At 39.7% G+C, this 20,523-nt stretch overlaps 1 protein-coding gene and 1 non-coding gene across 4 annotated transcripts in view; one reads left to right on the plus strand and one right to left on the minus strand.

Annotated features, from left to right (window-relative positions):
* Positions 1–13,808, plus strand: part of hal (histidine ammonia-lyase) — a 31,953-nt gene extending 18,145 nt beyond the window's left edge. For all 3 annotated transcript variants that reach the window (XM_061924613.2, XM_061924612.2, XM_061924611.2), the window contains exons 13-20: positions 2,022–2,080; positions 5,948–6,028; positions 6,136–6,201; positions 8,084–8,249; positions 8,319–8,453; positions 12,893–13,001; positions 13,092–13,161; positions 13,249–13,808. In XM_061924613.2, coding sequence (XP_061780597.1) covers positions 2,022–2,080; positions 5,948–6,028; positions 6,136–6,201; positions 8,084–8,249; positions 8,319–8,453; positions 12,893–13,001; positions 13,092–13,161; positions 13,249–13,380 — 818 coding nt within the window. In that variant the 3' untranslated portion in view covers positions 13,381–13,808. The remainder of the gene's footprint in view (positions 1–2,021; positions 2,081–5,947; positions 6,029–6,135; positions 6,202–8,083; positions 8,250–8,318; positions 8,454–12,892; positions 13,002–13,091; positions 13,162–13,248) is intronic.
* Positions 13,809–15,793: 1,985 nt separating this feature from the next.
* trnay-gua (transfer RNA tyrosine (anticodon GUA)) lies at positions 15,794–15,881 on the minus strand. Its single transcript is given in 2 exon segments — positions 15,794–15,829; positions 15,845–15,881. It is a non-coding gene; the product is annotated as a tRNA-Tyr (tRNA).
* Between the last annotated feature and the right edge of the window lie 4,642 nt (positions 15,882–20,523).

A 20,523-nucleotide genomic window follows, 5' to 3' on the forward strand; every position in this document is an offset into this window, starting at 1 on the left:
TTGGTTGGTGTTGGAATTTTTCGAAACAGTTGAAAAATGTTGACGTAGTAACCGTTTGAATTTGAATTGGTATTTTGTAATTCCTGGAATTTTGGGAGAAAATTCAGGAAAAACTGGAATAAAAAAAATTATAGATAACACCACGATTGTCCGAGATGATATGAATTGGTTGGTGTTGGAATTTTTCGAAACAGTTGAAAAATGTTGACGTAGTAACCGTTTGAATTTGATTTGAATTGGTATTTCGGAATTCCTGGAATTTTGGGAGAAAATTCAGGAAAAACTGTAATAAAAAAAATTATAGATAACACCACGATTGTCCAAGATGATATGAATTGGTTGGTGTTGGAATTTTTTCAAAACGGTTGACAAATGTTGTAGTAGTAACCGTTTGAATTTTAATCGGTATTTCGGAATTCCTGGAATTTTGGGAGAAATTTCTGGAAAAACTGGAATTAAAAAATATATAGATAACACCACGATTGTCCGAGATGATATGAATTGGTTGGTGTTGGAATTTTTCGAAACAGTTGAAAAATGTTGACGTAGTAACCGTTTGAATTTGATTTGAATTGGTATTTCGGAATTCCTGGAATTTTGAGAGAAAATTCAGGAAAAACTGGAATAAAAAAATTTATTGATAACACCACGATTGTCCGAGATGATATGAATTGGTTGGTGTTGGAATTTTTCGAAACAGTTGAAAAATGTTGACGTAGTAACCGTTTGAATTTGATTTGAATTGGTATTTCGGAATTCCTGGAATTTTGGGAGAAAATTCAGGAAAAACTGTAATAAAAAAAATTATAGATAACACCACGATTGTCCAAGATGATATGAATTGGTTGGTGTTGGAATTTTTCGAAACGGTTGACAAATGTTGTAGTAGTAACCGTTTGAATTTTAATCGGTATTTCGGAATTCCTGGAATTTTGGGAGAAATTTCTGGAAAAACTGGAATTAAAAAATATATAGATAACACCACGATTGTCCGAGATGATATGAATTGGTTGGTGTTGGAATTTTTCGAAACAGTTGAAAAATGTTGACGTAGTAACCGTTTGAATTTGATTTGAATTGGTATTTCGGAATTCCTGGAATTTTGGGAGAAAATTCAGGAAAAACTGGAATAAAAAAAATTATAGATAACACCACGATTGTCCGAGATGATATGAATTGGTTGGTGTTGGAATTTTTCGAAACGGTTGAAAAATGTTGACGTAGTAACCGTTTGAATTTTAATCGGTATTTCGGAATTCCTGGAATTTTGGGAGAAATTTCTGGAAAAACTGGAATTAAAAAATATATAGATAACACCACGATTGTCCGAGATGATATGAATTGGTTGGTGTTGGAATTTTTCGAAACAGTTGAAAAATGTTGACAGTAACCGTTTGAATTTTAATCGGTATTTCGGAATTCCTGGAATTTTGGGAGAAATTTCTGGAAAAACTGGAATTAAAAAATATATAGATAACACCACGATTGTCTGAGATGATATGAATTGGTTGGTGTTGGAATTTTTCGAAACGGTTGAAAAATGTTGATGAAGTAACAGTTTGAATTTTAATCGGTATTTCGGAATTCCTGGAATTTCGGAAAATCCAAGAATTTGTATGAAAAGAAAAATGGTAGTTTTGTTGTCCCAATTAAGAAGAACGTTTTTGAAGGTGGAATAGACAAAAACGGTTGAAAAATGTGGACTGTAAACATTTTCCAGGAAGAGGTGAAAATAGGGCTTTGGAAAACCGGAAATTCCTGGAAATGTTTTTGAATTTGGTAGTTTGATTGTCCAAGTGTGTGGTGTCAATTCGGTTGAGAAATGTGGGAATTGTACAAGGTCAAAAAATGGCCCATTCATTTTCAATGGACAAAAATGACTCGGAATTATGGGTAATTTGGGATATTTAAAAAAAAAATAAAGGAATGATGTCATATGTTCCCTCAGCGTCCAATCTGATTGTTTTGATGTGATGATTGCTATGATATGCAGTGATGTGTTCATTGTTGTTTGTCACCAGAGAGCCATCGCTTCTGTGACAGAGTCCAGGATGCTTACACCATGCGCTGCTGTCCTCAGGTAACCTCAAGTCAATTCAGTTTCTTTTCGTTTTTTAAGCATATTCTACATATTTATGGCCTACAGTCAGCATTTTCGAGCATAAAAATGGCTAAAAGAACTAAAAATATCAATATTACAGTTTTAATGACCACTTGATGACACCATTTATTATCTATCTGTCTACTATATTGGATTCAAATGGGTTTTGTTTCATATCTACATGGTTCTTATAAGGTTAAAAAATGTATTTAGAAGGTCATAAACATCATGTTTACATGGGCTATGACTATGTTACTGCAAATTCTAGATTTTGTGGATTCATTTGAGTCTTTCTATTGTGCAGTGTGGCAGTAATCAATAACAACTTAGTTGGCCCGCACTCACACTGCCACTAATTATCCAGGCTTTAATCTGTTTACGTGGGCAATGACGTCATTTTACAATGCTGTATTACTGCAACTTTCCTGACTTTTGGTGGATTTTTTTGGGTCTTGTTATTGTGCATCATAGCAATAATTAATAACTGAGCTTGTGTGTCCCCCGCTAGCGCTCACTCATACTGCTCTACATTATCCGGGCTTTATTATGTTTACATGGGCTATCACTTAATTTAACAGCACTGTATTACTGCTACTTTCCTGACTTTGTGGAGTATGTTGAGTCTTTTCATTGTGCAGTGTGGCAGTAATCAATAACAACTTAGCTGGCCGGCACTCACACTGCTCTACATTATCGAGATTTTACTATGTTTACATGGGCTATCACTTCATTTAACAACGCTGTATCACTGCAACTTTCATCATATTGTGGATTATTTTGAGTCTTTTCATTGTGCAGCGTGGCAGTAATCAATAACAACTTGGCTGGCCCGCACTCATACTGCTTCTAATTATCCAGGTTTTATCATGTTTACATGGGCTTTCACTTCATTTAACAATGCTGTATTACTGCAACTTTCATGACTTTGTGGGTTATTTTGAGTCTTTTCATTGTGCAGTGTGGCAGTAATCAATAACAACTAAGCTGGCCCGCACTCACACTGCTCCATATTATCCGGGCTTTATTATGTTTACATGGGCTGTCACTTAATTTCAAATTGCTGTATTACTGCAATTTTCATGACAAGGTGGATTATTTTGAGTCTTTTCATTGTGCAGCGTGGCAGTAATCAATAACAACTTGGCTGGCCCGCACTCACACTGCTTCTAATTATCCAGGTTTTATCATGTTTACATTGGCTTTCACTTCATTTAACAACGCTGTATTACTGCAACTTTCATGACTTTGTGGGTTATTTTGAGTCTTCTCATTGTGCAGTGTGGCAGTAATCAATAACAACTTAGTTGGCCCGCACTCACACTGCTCTACATTATCCGGGCTTTTGTCTGTTTACATAGACTTCAGCTATCACTTCATTTAACAACACTGTATTACTGCGACTTTCATGACTTTGTGGATTATTTTGAGTATTTTTATTGTGCAGTGTGGCAGTAATCAATAACAACTAAGCTGGCCCGCACTCACACTGCTCTACATTATCGAGATTTTACTATGTTTACATGGGCTATCACTTCATTTAACAACGCTGTATCACTGCAACTTTCATCATATTGTGGATTATTTTGAGTCTTTTCATTGTGCAGCGTGGCAGTAATCAATAACAACTTGGCTTGCCCGCACTCATACTGCTTCTAATTATCCAGGTTTTATCATGTTTACATGGGCTTTCACTTCATTTAACAATGCTGTATTACTGCAACTTTCATGACTTTGTGGGTTATTTTGAGTCTTTTCATTGTGCAGCGTGGCAGTAATCAATAACAACTAAGCTGGCCCGCACTCACACTGCTCCACATTATCCGGGCTTTATTATGTTTACATGGGCTGTCACTTAATTTCAAATTGCTGTATTACTGCAATTTTCATGACAAGGTGGATTATTTTGAGTCTTTTCATTGTGCAGCGTGGCAGTAATCAATAACAACTTGGCTGGCCCGCACTCACACTGCTTCTAATTATCCAGGTTTTATCATGTTTACATTGGCTTTCACTTCATTTAACAACGCTGTATTACTGCAACTTTCATGACTTTGTGGGTTATTTTGAGTCTTCTCATTGTGCAGTGTGGCAGTAATCAATAACAACTCAGTTGGCCCGCACTCACACTGCTCTACATTATCCGGGCTTTTGTCTGTTTACATAGACTTCAGCTATCACTTCATTTAACAACACTGTATTACTGTAACTTTCATGACTTTGTGGATTATTTTGAATATTTTTATTGTGCAGTGTGGCAGTAATCAATAACAACTAAGCTGGCCAACATTCACACTGCTCTACATGATCCAGACTTTATTATATTTACATGGGCTATCACTTAATTTAACAACACTGTATTACTGCAACTTTCATGAGTTTGTGGAATATGTTGAGTATTTTCATTGTGCAGCGTGGCAGTAATCAATAACAACTTAGTTGGCCCGTACTCACACTGCTCTACATTATCCGGGCTTTTGTCTGTTTACGTGGACTTCGGCTATCACTTCATTTAACAACACTGTATTACTGCAACTTTCATGACTTTGTGGATTTTTTTGTTTATTTTTATTGTGCAGTGTGGCAGTAATCAATAACAACTTAGCTGGCCCGCACTCACACTGCTCTACATTATCTGGGCGTTATTATGTTTACATGGGCTGTCACTTAATTTCAAATTGCTGTATTACTGCAATTTTCCTGTCTTGGCTAATTATTTTGAGTCTTTTCATTGTGCAGTGTGGCAGTAATCAATAATAACCTGGTTGGCCCGCACTCACGCTGCTCTACATTATCTGGGCTTTATTATGTTTACATGGGCTATCACCTAATTTAACAACGCTGTATTACTGCGACTTTCATGACTTTGTGGATTATTTTGAGTCATTTTATTGTGCAGTGTGGCAGTAATCAATAACAACCTGGTTGGCCCGCACTCACACTACTCTACATTATCCAGATTTTTTTATGTTTACATGGGCTATCACTTAATTTAACAACACTGTATTACTACAACTTTCATGACTTTGTGGGTTATTTTGAGTCTTTTCATTGTGCAGCGTGGCAGTAATCAATAACAATTTAGCTGGCCCGCACTCACACTGCTTCTAATTATCCAGGTTTTATCATGTTTACATGGGCTATCACTTAATTTAACAACGCTGTATTACTGCAACTTTCATGACTTTGTGGATTATTTTGAGTATTTTATTGTGCAGTGTGGCAGTAATCAATAACTAAGCTGGCCCGCACTCACACTGCTCTACATTATCCGTGCTTTTGTCTTTATACGTGAACTTCGGCTATCACTTCATTTAACAACACTGTATTACTGCAACTTTCATAACTTTGTGGGTTATTTTGAGTATTTTCATTGTGCTGTGTGGCAGTAATCAATAACAACTAAGCTGGCCCGCGCTCACACCGCTCTACATTATCCAGGCTTTATTATGTTTACATGGGCTGTCACTTAATTTCAAATTGCTGTATTACTGCAATTTTCCTGACTTGGCGAATTATTTTGAGTATTTTTATTGTGCAGCGTGGCAGTAATCACTAATCTCGCCCGCACTCACACTGCTCTACATTCTCCGGGCTTTATTATGTTTACATGGGCTATCACTTCATTTAACAACGCTGTATTACCGCAACTCTCCTGACTTTGTAGATCATTTTGAGTCTTTCTATCGTGCAGCGTGGCAGTAATCCACAGCTCGCCCGTACTCACACTACATTATCCGGGCTTTAGTCTGTTTGCATGGGCTGTCCTTTCATTCGACAACGCTGTATTACTGCATTATTTCAAGTCTTTGTACCTAACTCAGTGTTTTTGTTCTTTTTACGTGGTAGGTTCACGGCATTGCCAACGACACCATCCAGTTTGTCTTGAACATCATCAACACAGAAATCAACAGCGCCACCGACAACCCCGTATCCTTCGCCATGGCGACTTGTGGGAAACGCATTCATTGTGTCAGATTAAGAACTGTGGGAACTCCAACGGTTTTCTAGTTGGTTGTTCCTATTGGGTGGACAAGATGGTGTTTGCCGAAAGAGGCGAGACTATTTCCGGTGGGAATTTCCACGGAGAATACCCAGCGAAGGTACGTACAAGACTGAATCCTTGGCTTTTAGTCCCTTCTAGGGTTGTACGGTATACCGGTATTGGTATAGTACTGCGATACTAATGAATCATTCTGTACTATACCGCCTCTAAAAAGTACCGGCTCCCCTGTGAGTTCTCCTGACACAAAGATTCTTCTCGTCTGAGGTAACAGTCTTTTATTTTCATGCAGTGATTGCTTTTCCAGCAATATATTTTCGACCTTTTCAGTCCAGCGTGTTTCAGTTTGTGTGTCTTTTTCGGGCTCCAACTCCCACCACGTGTCTCGTTCCGGCTGCTGCTAATAAAGGCGACAGGTGATTAGATAACAAGGCCCACCTGGGCCTTCTACTCACCTGTCGCTGTCTTCGAGGCCGATCCTTGCACACCCCGTTTCCGCGGCAGACCCGCAGGCCACACCCCCCTCCACAGTCATTATCAGTGCAGGACTTGGAATAGCTAAACATGCTTCACTACACACCGTAGCTCACCGGCGTCAAAATGTAAACAAACACCGAACATCCACTGTAATGATACCAAGTACAGGAACTTTCCTCATCCACAAATCTTTCATCCTCGCTCAAATTAATGGGGAAATCGTCGCTTTCTCGGTCCGAATCGCTCTCGCTGCTGGTGGCCATGATTGTAAACAATGTGCACATGTGAGGAGCTCCACAAACTGTGACGTCACGCTACTCATCTGCTACTTCCGGTACAGGCAAAGGCTTTTTTATCAGCGACCAAAAGTTGCGAACTTTATCGTCGATGTTCTCTACTAAATCCTTTCAGCAAAAATATGGCAATATCGCGAAATGATCAAGTATGACACATAGAATGGACCTGCTATCCCCGTTTTAAATAAGAAAATCGCATTTCAGTAGGCCTTTAAATAGTGCCTCTGATTAGGCACAGGTGAGCGTCCCGAACACCAGAGGCAGGTGAAAACAATAAGTTGCCACGGCAACCAAAGCAAACTCAGAAGTGTCACAAACAGGAACTAAAAGAGTCCAAAACTAACAGAAAATAACAAAAACATGATCCAGACCACAGATCATGACACCCTGTATTTAGAAAAGTATCGAAAAGTACCGAAAAGTATCGAAATACATTTTGGTACCAGTACCAAAATATTGGTATGGGGACATCACTCGTCCCTTCTCAGCAATGACTGTGGTTTTGTCCTACTAGGCCAGGGGTCGGCAACCCGCGGCTCTAGAGCCGCATAGCGCCGCCCTAGTGACTCTCTGGAGCTTTTTCAAAAATGTATGAAAAATGGAAAAAGGTGAGGGGAAAAAAATATATTTTTTGTTTTAATATGGTTTCTGTAGGAGGACAAACATGACACAAACCTCCCTAATTGTTATGAAGCACACTGTTTATATTAAACATGCTTCACTGATTCGAGTATTTGCCGAGCGCCGTTTTGTCCTACTAATTTTGGCGGTCCTTGAACTCACCGTAGTTTGTTTACATGTATAACTTTCTCCGACTTTCTAGGACGTGTTTTATGCCACTTCTTTTTCTGTCTCATTTTGTCCACCAAACTTTTAAGGTTGTGCAGGAATGCACAAAGGTGAGTTTTGTTGATGTTATTGACTTGTGTGGAGTGCTAATCGGACATATTTGGTCACTGCAAGCTAATCGATGCTAACATGCTATTTAGGCTAGCTATATGTACATATTGCATCATTATGCCTCATTTGTAGCTATATTTGAGCTCATTTAGTTTCCTTTAAGTCCTCTTAATTCAATTTATATCTCATGACACACTATCTGTATGTAATATGGCTTTTAATTTGTTTGCGGCTCCAGACAGATTTGTTTTTGTATTTTTGGTCCAATATGGCTCTTTCAACATTTTGGGTTGCCGACCCCTGTACTAGGCTCTCGACTTTTTAGCCATCGCCGTCCATGAACTGGCCTCCATCAGCGAGAGGAGGATCGAGAGGCTGTGCAACCCCTCCCTGAGCGAGCTGCCGGCCTTCCTGGTCAACGAGGGCGGCCTCAACTCGGGCTTCATGATCGCTCACTGCACCGCTGCCGGCTTAGGTAAGTCTCCCACGTCCGCTCCCGTCCCACTCACCGCTCGACACACCAGGCTAAACTCCGCCTGTTCAGTCTCAGAGAACAAAGGTCTGTGCCACCCGTCCTCCGTGGACTCGCTGTCCACCAGTGCCGCCACAGAAGACCACGTGTCCATGGGGGGCTGGGCTGCCAGGAAGGCCCTGAGGGTGGTGGAGCACGTGGAGCAAGGTGAGGCCACTTTTTTTTGGTACAATGCTAGAAAACGGCGCAGTTCTTCAGATAGTGAAGAGAATGTCGTGTTTGTGTGAGTCAACTGATTGTAGACTGTTTTAAAAGTTCTTTTAGTGAGCATTTGTTTGTCTCTGGCAGAATTTTATCACCTATTACAATTTACAAACCCCAAAACCAGTGAAGTTGTCACGTTGTGTAAATGGTAAATAAAAACAGAATACAATGATTTGCAAATCCTTTTCAAATTATATTCAATTGAATAGACTGGCTCTCTAAACTTTGTTTTTTTTTTTTTGCAAATATTAGCTGATGCCTGCAACATGTTTCAAAAAAGCTGGCACAAGTGGCAAAAAAGACGGAGAAAGTTGAGGAATGCTCATCAAAACACTTATTTGGAACATCCCACAGGTGAACAGGCTAGTTGGGAACAGGCGGGTGCCATGATTGGGTATAAAAAGCAGCTTCCATGAAATGCTGAAGTCGTTCACCAACAAGGACGGGGCGAGGGTCACCGCCTTGTGAACAAATGCGTAAGAAAATTGTTTAAGAACAACATTTCTCAACCAGCTATTGCAAGGAATTTAGGGTTTCGCCAATTACAGTCCTTAATACATACTTGCCAACCCTCCCGAATTTTCCGGGAGACTCCCGAAATTCAGCGCCTCGCCCGAAAACCTCCCGGGACAAATATTCTCCCGAAAATCTCCCAATTTTCAGCCGGAGCTGGAGGCCACGCCCCCTCCAGCTCCATGCGGACCTGAGTGAGGACAGCCTTTTTTTCACGACGGGAGGACAACAGGGTGACAAGAACTAAATCATCCAGACTAGAGATAAATTGTATTATTATGTTTATCTTACCTAAAAATAAATATATTTATTAATTTGAAAAAAAAAACAACTAAATAAATATTTACTATATTTTGCTAAAAACATCAAAATTAATTGTATTTTTATTTGTATTTTTTCTAACTCCTAATTCCAGCCATAGAATTATACCGGTACATTAAAATAAACATATTTGAAATAATTAATTTTAAATGATCATAATAATTCATTTAAAATGACCATATTTAATTATTAAAATAATTGCATGTTTATCAACAACTTTAGCATTTTATTCATTACATTTTGAAGCTCTCAGAAGCCAAGTTATGTTATATTCATGTTATATTTATGCAAGTTTGAAGTTTCAATTATCTAAACACAGTTTTATTTGCAGATTTTCAGGATGTATATATATATATATATATACAGGTAAAAGCCAGTAAATTAGAATATTTTGAAAAACTTGATTTATTTCAGTAATTGCATTCAAAAGGTGTAACTTGTACATTATATTTATTCATTGCACACAGACTGATGCATTCAAATGTTTATTTCATTTAATTTTGATGATTTGAAGTGGCAACAAATGAAAATCCAAAATTCCGTGTGTCACAAAATTAGAATATTACTTAAGGCTAATACAAAAAAGGGATTTTTAGAAATGTTGGCCAACTGAAAAGTATGAAAATGAAAAATATGAGCATGTACAATACTCAATACTTGGTTGGAGCTCCTTTTGCCTCAATTACTGCGTTAATGCGGCGTGGCATGGAGTCGATGAGTTTCTGGCACTGCTCAGGTGTTATGAGAGCCCAGGTTGCTCTGATAGTGGCCTTCAACTCTTCTGCGTTTTTGGGTCTGGCATTCTGCATCTTCCTTTTCACAATACCCCACAGATTTTCTATGGGGCTAAGGTCAGGGGAGTTGGCGGGCCAATTTAGAACAGAAATACCATGGTCCGTAAACCAGGCACGGGTAGATTTTGCGCTGTGTGCAGGCGCCAAGTCCTGTTGGAACTTGAAATCTCCATCTCCATAGAGCAGGTCAGCAGCAGGAAGCATGAAGTGCTCTAAAACTTGCTGGTAGACGGCTGCGTTGACCCTGGATCTCAGGAAACAGAGTGGACCGACACCAGCAGATGACATGGCACCCCAAACCATCACTGATGGTTTTGGGTTGGTTTGGTTTGCATTTCCTTTGGAAATCGAGGTCCCAGAGTCTGGAGGAAGACAGGAGAGGCACAGGATCCACGTTGCCTGAAGTCTAGTGTAAAGTTTCCACCATCAGTGATGGTTTGGGGTGCCATGTCATCTGCTGGTGTCGGTCCACTCTGTTTCCTGAGATCCAGGGTCAACGCAGCCGTCTACCAGCAAGTTTTAGAGCACTTCATGCTTCCTGCTGCTGACCTGCTCTATGGAGATGGAGATTTCAAGTTCCAACAGGACTTGGCGCCTGCACACAGCGCAAAATCTACCCGTGCCTGGTTTACGGACCATGGTATTTCTGTTCTAAATTGGCCTGCCAACTCCCCTGACCTTAGCCCCATAGAAAATCTGTGGGGTATTGTGAAAAGGAAGATGCAGAATGCCAGACCCAAAAACGCAGAAGAGTTGAAGGCCACTATCAGAGCAACCTGGGCTCTCATAACACCTGAGCAGTGCCAGAAACTCATCGACTCCATGCCACGCCGCATTAACGCAGTAATTGAGGCAAAAGGAGCTCCAACCAAGTATTGAGTATTGTACATGCTCATATTTTTCATTTTCATACTTTTCAGTTGGCCAACATTTCTAAAAATCCCTTTTTTGTATTAGCCTTAAGTAATATTCTAATTTTGTGACACACGGAATTTTGGATTTTCATTTGTTGCCACTTCAAATCATCAAAATCAAATGAAATAAACATTTGAATGCATCAGTCTGTGTGCAATGAATAAATATAATGTACAAGTTACACCTTTTGAATGCAATTACTGTAATAAATCAAGTTTTTCAAAATATTCTAATTTACTGGCTTTTACCTGTGTGTGTGTGTGTGTGTGTGTGTGTGTGTGTATATATATATATATATATATATATATATATATATATATATATATATATGTATGAAATACTTGACCTGGTGAATTCTAGCTGTCAATATACCCCTCCCCTCTTAACCACGCCCGACCACGCCCCCACCTCCCGAAATCGGAGGTCCCAAGGTTGGCAAGTATGCCTTAATATCATCAAAAGGTTCAGAGAATCTGGAGAAATCACTGCACATAAGCGGCAAGGTCCATGACCTTCGATTCCCTCAGGCGGTACTGCAACAAAAAGCGACATCAGTGTGTAAAGGATATCACCACATGGGCTCAGGAACACTTCAGAAAACCATCCATCCATTTCCTACCGCTTATTCCCTTCGGGGCCGCGGGGGGCGCTGGAGCCTATCTCAGCTACAATCGGGCGGAAGACGGGGTACACCCTGGACAAGTCGCCACCTCATCACAGGGCCAACACAGATAGACAGACAACATTCACACTCACACCAATTTAGTGTTGCCAATCAACCTATCCCCAGGTGCATGTTTTTGGAGGTGGGAGGAAGCCGGAGTACCCGGAGGGAACCCACGCAGCCACGGGGAGAACATGCAAACTCCACACAGAAAGATCCTGAGGCTGGGATTGAACCCAGGACTACTCAGGACCTTCGTATTGTGAGGCACATGCACTAACCCCTGTTGCACCGTGCTGCCCACTTCAGAAAACCACTGTCAGTAACTACAGTTGGTCGCTACATCTGTAAGTGCAAGTTAAAACTCTACTATGCAAAGCCACAGCCATTTATCAACAACACCCGGAAACGCCGCCGGCTTCGCTGGGCCCGAGCTCATCTAAGATGGACCGATGCAAAAGTGGAAAAGTGTTATGTGGTCTGACGAGTCCACATTTCAAATTGTTTTTGGAAACTGTAGATGTCGTGTCTTCAGGACCAAAGAGGAAAAGAACCATCCGGAGCAAAGTTGAAAAGCCAGCATCTGTGATGGTATGGGGGTGTATTAGTGCCCAAGACATGGGTAACTTACACATCTGTGAAGGCACCATTAATGCTGAAAGGTACATACAGGTTTATAAGCAGTATAATATATAAACCTACTCAGTGGCCTAGTGGTTAGAGTGTCCGCCCTGAGATCGGTAGGTTGTGAGTTCAAATCCCGGCCGAGTCATACCAAAGACTATAAAAATGGGACCCATTACCTCCCTGTTTGACACTCAGCATCAAGGGTTGGATTTGGGGGTTAAATCTCCAAAAATGATTCCCGGGCGTGGCACTGCTGCTGCCCACTGCTCCCCTCACCTCCCAGGGGGTGAACAAGGGGATGGGTCAAATGCAGAGGACAAATTTCACCACACCTAGTGTGTGTGTGACAATCATTGGTACTTTAACTAATATGTTGCCTTCCAAGCAACGTCTTTTTCATAGGACGCCCCTGCTTATTTCAGCAAAACAATGCCATGCCACATTCTGCACATGTCCCAACAGCGTGGCTTCATAAAAAACGATCTCCTTAGCAAAAAGCGCCCCAAGCTAAACATTGAATGTCCTGTTTGTTTTTCTCGCATGCTCAGTCCTGGCCATCGAGCTGTTGGCGGCCTGTCAGGGCATCGAGTTCCTCCGTCCACTCCGCACCACCACGCCGCTGGAGAAGGTCTACGACCTCGTGCGCAGCGTGGTCAAGTAAGTCAAACACCACGCGACCAAGGTACAAAAAACTGCGGCGAATGGTTAATGTTTGATCCGCTGCTCCCGTCCTCGTGCCGCGGCCAGGCCGTGGATGAAGGACAGATTCATGTCTCCGGACATCGAGGCGGTCCACCGTCTCCTGCTAGACCAGAAGGCAAGTGCCCGACTTCGGTCCGCATGTATGGAAAAGCACGTCTGCTAATTCGGGGATGTTTTTTTCCCCACACATTTGAACTCTCAGGTGTGGACTGTGGCCAAGCCTTACATCGACAAATATCAGACCCAGTACATCCCAGAATCCCGTCCCGTCTCCCCGACCGCCTTCTCCCTGGAGTCCCCGCCCTCCCCGAGGAAGCGCTGTCGTCATGAATGAAACGATAACAAAAGCTAAATGACTTTTAAAACCTACAAAAAAGTATAACACCACATCAACACACACAGTCTTGGTCAAAAGTGGACATACACTTGTAAAGAACATCATGTCATGGCTGGCTTGAGTTTCCAATCATTTCTACAACTCTTGTTTTTTTGTGATCGGAGCACATACTTGTTGGTCACAAAAAACATTCATTGTTAGAATAATTGTTGCTAAATTATCACAAAAACTTACATTTGAGTGCCCGGTGAGAAGACTAAAGCTGTCTTTGAATCCTACCAAGAAGAAGGCTCGTAAAACTCCACTGTGTTCTTTCATGTATGGTAATCAACAGAAAGATATTGTTCTAACCCAAGGACTTCAAAGCGCAGAGAAGACAGGATCTGCCCAATTTCCAGACGACCTCTTTTTGAACTGTTTTACAAATGTCTTTTTGAACCATTTTACGAACCTCTCCTTTGGAACTGTTCGGTAACCAAAGGCAACGCTGTTTACGACCCACTTCCCTCTGGAAGCAGCTGTGGTCAGGTGGTCGGAGAAAGTCAAATAAAGAAGGAGGAGTACAATCCTTCGCCAGAGCGTGCTGAGTTAACTGTACAAGGGTACAGTGTACAGGTGACTCTCCTCAAAATTGAGTCCAAATTGAATTCTGTCTCAGTTTAATTCTTTGCCTCTTGTCTTGTTTAATAGATGAACCTGACATTCATGAAGTTTGGTTCTTTTATGAATTTATTATGAATCTACTGAAAATGTGAGCAAATGTGCTGGGTCAAAAGTATACATACAGCAATGTTAATATTTGCTTACATGTCCCTTGGCAAGTTTCACTGCAATAAGGCGCTTTTGGTAGCCATCCACAAGCTTCTGGCAAGCTTCCGGTTGAATTTTTGACCACTCCTTTTGACAAAATTGGAGTAATTCAGCTAAATGTGTTGGTTTTCTGACATGGAAGATTGTACTCCTTCTTTATTTGACTTATCTCCGACCACCTGACCACCGCAGCTTCCAGAGGGAAGTGGGTCGTAAACAGCGTTGCCTTTGGTTACCGAACAGTTCAAAAGGAGAGGTCGTAAAATAGTTCAAAAAGACGTTCGTAAACCAGCATTGTCCACATGTTTTAGTCAGGACTTTGGGGAAAGCCATTCTAAAACCTTCATTATATTATATCATCATTGGCGGTCACTCGAAGCGAGTATGACGATCCTCCTGGTAGGGGGGGTATCCCTTTATGGAGGATTCCTGTGCGTGACTTTGTCTAACGTGGGGAGACTGGTGCACAGACAGTCACCACACAATCCTCGGTAAATCCGGGTCAGGGTCCAGTGGCGTGGAGTCCAAGACGACTGGGGACCCTTTTCTGCTGCAGCCTTCTTCCGCCATTGTGACGCTCCATAGGGTTAGCAATCATCCTCCCGCATGTTCCACCGTTGAGGTCTTGGGTTGTTATTTCCCCATAACTGGGCCCACATGGATGTGGGGGTGCCTTCTTCCGCCATCGCAGCCGTTGCGGTAGTTCTTACATCTACCGTCGTTGAGGTCTTCACCGTATCCCTGGCTAGGGGGCAGTCAGGTACTAGGCCTTTGCCAAGGGGTAACAGTAGTAAAGGGGTTAACCTCCTAGTGCCCCAAGACCCCTTAGAGGAGCCTCCACTGCCGGATGCACTTTAACATCATGCCCAGGACATTATTATAAACCATGAATTGATTAACGTGGAAAAACTTATTCGGGTGTTACCATTTAGTACTGTACTGTGCAATCTACTAATAAAAGTTTCAATCAATCAATCAAAATTCTAGCCTGATTGGTCACATCAGTAGATCCATAATAAATTAATAAAAGAACCAAACTTCATGAATTTTTTTTTTGTGACTAACAAGTATGTGCTCCAATCACTCTATCACAAAAAAAATAAAAGTTGTAGAAATGATTGGAAACTCAAGACCTCCATGACATTATGTTCTTTACAAGTGTATGTCAACTTTTGACCACGACTGTAATTTATATAATAACTTGTATGTATCCTGCATACTGTATTTAAAACATGAATGACTTAATTTGTGTCCCCTCACAACTACCTCAGCTTTTGTCTTTTAATTGTTTTTTTTTTGGCAATAATTATGTTGACTTGATCGATATAACTTGGAAAATAACTTGCCTGTTATCAATGCTTTCTTTTTAGGCTAACACAACAATTTTTTTACATTTTAAAATATTTGTATTGCAATTTTAGCACTTGCATGTGAAGATTAAAATGTGTTTTGATGTGCTGAATTGTTTTGTGCAAATGGATTGTTTAGCTTGAAACATATTGCATAAAACAGCTTTATTTTCATTTAATGATTTGATGCTCTAATCAAAACAAGGACATATAAAATTCCTGAGTATTGTTTTTAACAAAATCTACAAAAGTCCTTCGAGCCGGATTTGAACCAGCGACCTAAGGATCTCTGCGAATTTCCACTACAGTCCTCCGCTCTACCAACTGAGCTATCGAAGGTGTAGATGATTTGGCTACTCTAATTCGAACATATTCTAAAAAGTTCCTAAATCTTCGCTTAATAACGCCGAATGTGGACACTTATCTTAGCTAAACTCAGCTTTCTAACTGTGGCTTTAAGCACACACGTCTGGACTGCTTATTAAGAAAGCCGGAAGTGGACACTTAGCTTGCTAACAGTAGCTGTCAGCAAAAAAGACTTTTTTTTTTTCATTTGCAGATACCGGAAGTTTGATTTTCAATGTAAAGGTTGGGATAATTACTACGGCACGAGTGTGCCTGTGGCTCTGGTTAAAAATTTATTTTGAGCCCAAACAGTAATTATTTTAAGATACGACACAACCAGGACCTCGCACATATCAACAAAAAAGTGAAAGACAGACCAATACAAATGTCTTTTTATATTCTCACACCGGAAGCGGAAGTAGCAATTTAAATTTTGTTAATTTTTTTTAAACATTTTTATTGAACAGCAAATATACATTTATAACGCACACAAAAGTCAAGCCACTTTCAACATAACCAACATCCGGTTGAGCAAATGACGACATCAGCAAAACATGTCAAAGGAAAGAAAACAAAAGCAAATACTGATAAAGTAGTAAATATTAATAAATAATAATAAAAAAATATGGGAAAAAAGAAAGAAAAAGACAGAAAGGACTACCTAAATCACTTTAAAATGTTTTTTTTTTTTTAACAAAGAAGCTTTCAGCACACACGACTGGACTGGGGATTAAAAAAGCCGGAAGTGGTATTTTTTTTTATAAACGATTATAACATAAAAATGTTTGTCAACATTATTATGCTCCAGGCAACATTTTTTCTACATAAATGTCGATTTATGAAAGTATGGCGTACATTTTCTAATTGGCTTAATGTTTTACAACGATCAATCAAATCTTGGAGATTTATTAAGAGTCCAAAAGCCCTTAAACTAATATCTTTGTTAACAACATTTAAAGTGATTTAGGTAGCCATTTTGTCTTTTTTTATTTGTTTTTTTTAAATTATTATTTATTAAGTTGTAATACTCTTTCCTTATTGTTGAAAGTCCCTTGACTGTTGTGTAATTTATAAATGTAAGTTTGTTGTTCAATAATAAAAAAAATGTGTAAAAATTAAAATTAAAAAATAAATAAATTGGCTTTTATCACACACGTCTGGACTACTTATTAAAAAAACCGGAAGTGGACGCTTAGCTTAGCTAAACTCAGCTTGCTAATAGTAGCTTTTTATCAAACACGTCGAGGCTAAAACGACCGCGTTGGTTTTATCAACAACAACACGACAACAAACTGCAAGTTTATTACTTAAATACTTCAAACCTGCTACAAAAAACAAGTCCTTTTAATCACCGCGGCTCAAAATCCACTTCCGGCTTCGTCGCCGTGTTGTTGCGCTTCTGTGTCGTAACTCAAGATTAATGACATTTAGTCAAATTACAGTCAGAAAATGTAATAATATAACTAATAACTTCAAATACACGCAAACTGTAACCTTGCTCTCCGTCGCAAATCATGACCTAATTTATCAACTCTGCTTTTTCACAAAGCATTCCGACACTAGGTGGCGGCATTGCAGCGTTTATTATTATTATCATAATTATCATTATTACCTTAAGTAAAGGAAGACTTCCAGTATTTGATATTATTTCATTAGCTTCTGCATCCAAAAATGCTAAAAATCTCCCTTTTTTTTTTAACAACCTAAAGCTTTATGGTAGCTGCTATTTGCATCCATCACACATTTGTCAACAGCGTCCTTGAACACATCACAAAAGTTTTAGAGGAGACACTTTTTTTTAATTTTTTTTCAAAACAACTCCTTTTGAAGAAGCCTACTTTTGCCTTCATCAGCTGATGGTGTCCTTTTAAAGTGGTTTTGTACCACTTGACCTCAGATGAAGATCCAGAGAGGAATCCAGTCCTGGACATATTAAAACCAGGTCAGTAGTTGTCCCTTCTTATTCACGCACAAGTTCTACTGAGTAGTGAGTGGGCCGTGTTCCGGAACAGAGGATATTTTTTTTGCTGTTGACAGACACATCTTCATCGTGTTGTTTAACCACATAAATCCAAAAAGTAGCATACCCTCTTATTCATTGATATATTTTTTATTTGTTTACAAAATCCAAAACAAGTGAAGTTGTCACGTTGTGTAAATGGTAAATAAAAACAATGATTTGCAAATCCTTTTCAACTTATATTCAATTGAATAGACTGCAAAGACAATATATTTCATGTTCACACTGAGTAACTTCTTTTTTTTTTCTGGCAAATAATCATTAACTTAGAATTTAATGGCAGCAACACATCGCAAAAAAGTTGTCAGAGGGGCATTTTTGCCACTGGTGTTACATGGCCTTTCCTTTTAAAAACACTCAGTAAACGTTTGGGAACTGAGGAGACACATTTTTGAAGCTTTTCAGGTGGAATTCTTTCCCATTCTTGCTTGATGTACAGATTAAGTTGTTCAACAGTCCGGGGGTCTCCGTTGTGGTATTTTAGGTTTCATAATGCGCCACACATTTTCAACGGGAGACAGGTCTAGTACCCGCACTCTTTTACTGTTAAGCCACGCTGTCGTAACACGTGGCTTGGCATCGTCTTGCTGAAATAAGCAGGGGCGTCCATGATGACGTTGCTTGGATGGCAACATATGTTGCTCCAAAACCTGTATGTACCTTTCAGCATTAATGGTGCCTTCACAGATGTGTAAGTTACCCATGCCTTGGGCACTAATACACCCCCATACCATCACAGATGTTGGCTTTTCAACTTTGCGCCTAGAACAATCCGGATGGTTCTTTTCCTCTTTGGTCCAGAGGACACGACGTCCACAGTTTCCAAAAACAATTTGAAATGTGGACTCGTCGGACCACTGAACATTTTTCCACTTTGCATCAGTCCATCTTAGATGAGCTCGGGCCCAGCGAAGCCGGCAGCGTTTCTGGGTGTTGTTGATAAATGGCTTTTGCTTTGCATAGTAGAGTTTTAACTTGCACTTACAGATGTTGCGACAAATTGTAGTTACTGACAGTGGTTTTCTGAAGTGTTCCTGAGCTCATGTGGTGATATCCTTTACACACCGATGTCGCTTTTTGATGCAGTTCCGCCTGAGAAAATCATCACTTATGTGCAACGATTTCTCCAGATTCTCTGAACCTTTTGATGATATTACGGAGCGTAGATGGTGAAATCCCTAAATTCCTTGCAATAGCTGGTTGAGAAATGTTGTTCTTAAACAATTTGCTCACGCATTTGTTCACAAAGTGGTGACCCTCGCCCCGTCCTTGTTTGTGAACGACTGAGCATTTCATGGAAGCTGCTTTTATACCAAATCATGGCACCCACCTGTTCCCAATTAGCCTGTTCACCTTGTGGATGTACCAAATAAGTGTTTGATGAGCATTCCTCAACTTTCTCAGTCTTTTTTGCCACTTGTGCCAGCTTTTTTTTTAAAACACGTTGCAGGCATCAAATTCCAAATGAGCTAATATTTGCAAAAAAACAATAAGGTACGTTAAGTATTTTTGTCTTTGCAGTCTATTCAATTGAATATAAGTTGAAAAGGATTTGCAAATCATTGTTTTTATTTACCATTTACACAACGTGACAACTTCACTGGTTTTGGGGTTTGTACATAATACAAGCACTGTGGAATATTTTGCACTCAGCAAGCTTCAGAAATCCGAATAGTATACCCATAAAGAAGAGGATTTCACAGCAATGAACTGTTATTTCACAGTAAATTTACAATGAATGTGTTTACAACAACCTTACAAAACGTCGTCTTGATAAGCGGACAAAAATACTCATTTTGGCAAAGTCAGATGGCTGTGAGACCATGTTGACATTAAATGTTTCTCCTGCACTGGTGATTTTAGCAAAAGACTGCACTGTGTTTATTTTAGTGTACTAATTATTATCACGCTACACAAAAACATCTGAAGTACATAAATGTGCCACAAGAGGTCACTGTTGGGACACCAATGACAGTTCTGCATATTCTCACCGCATGAAGTTTCGACATTTAAAACACAGTCAGTAATAACAATATATTTTTATTCTATAAAAGCACATCCTACATAGTTTTTTGGTCCTAAATGAAGCATTTTCAAGCATAAAAATGGCGACATGAACGACAAATATCAATAATACCGTACTATTGGCCACTAGAGGAGACCAGGGCGCGCTGTTCAGTATCGTGGCCGCTGATTGGCTCATCCCCAGACAGCAGTAATAATAATAATAATAATAATAATAATAATAATAATTGATTTTATTTGTAAAAAGTACTTTACATTGAGCAAACAACCTCAAAGTGCTACAGTGTATTTAAATAAATAAATAAATAAATAAATAAATAAAATAAAATAAAATAAAATAAAATAAAAAATAAAAACTAGAACTGACTAATACCTAGAACTAGTATGCATATATCTAAAAAAAAAAAAAAAGAAGGGTTTTTAAGCCTTTTTAAAAAAAGCATCCACAGTCTGTGGTGCCCTCAGGTGGTCAGGGAGAGCTTTCCACAGACTGGGAGCGGCGGAGCAGAAAGCCCGGTCTCCCATTGTACTATAGTGGATGAAAAAGAGTGCAGAGTTGACTAAAGGGTTTTATTTCATGTCTAGAAGGCT

This window comes from Nerophis lumbriciformis, linkage group LG29 (genome assembly GCF_033978685.3).
Source record: "Nerophis lumbriciformis linkage group LG29, RoL_Nlum_v2.1, whole genome shotgun sequence".
Taxonomy (NCBI): domain Eukaryota; kingdom Metazoa; phylum Chordata; class Actinopteri; order Syngnathiformes; family Syngnathidae; genus Nerophis; species Nerophis lumbriciformis.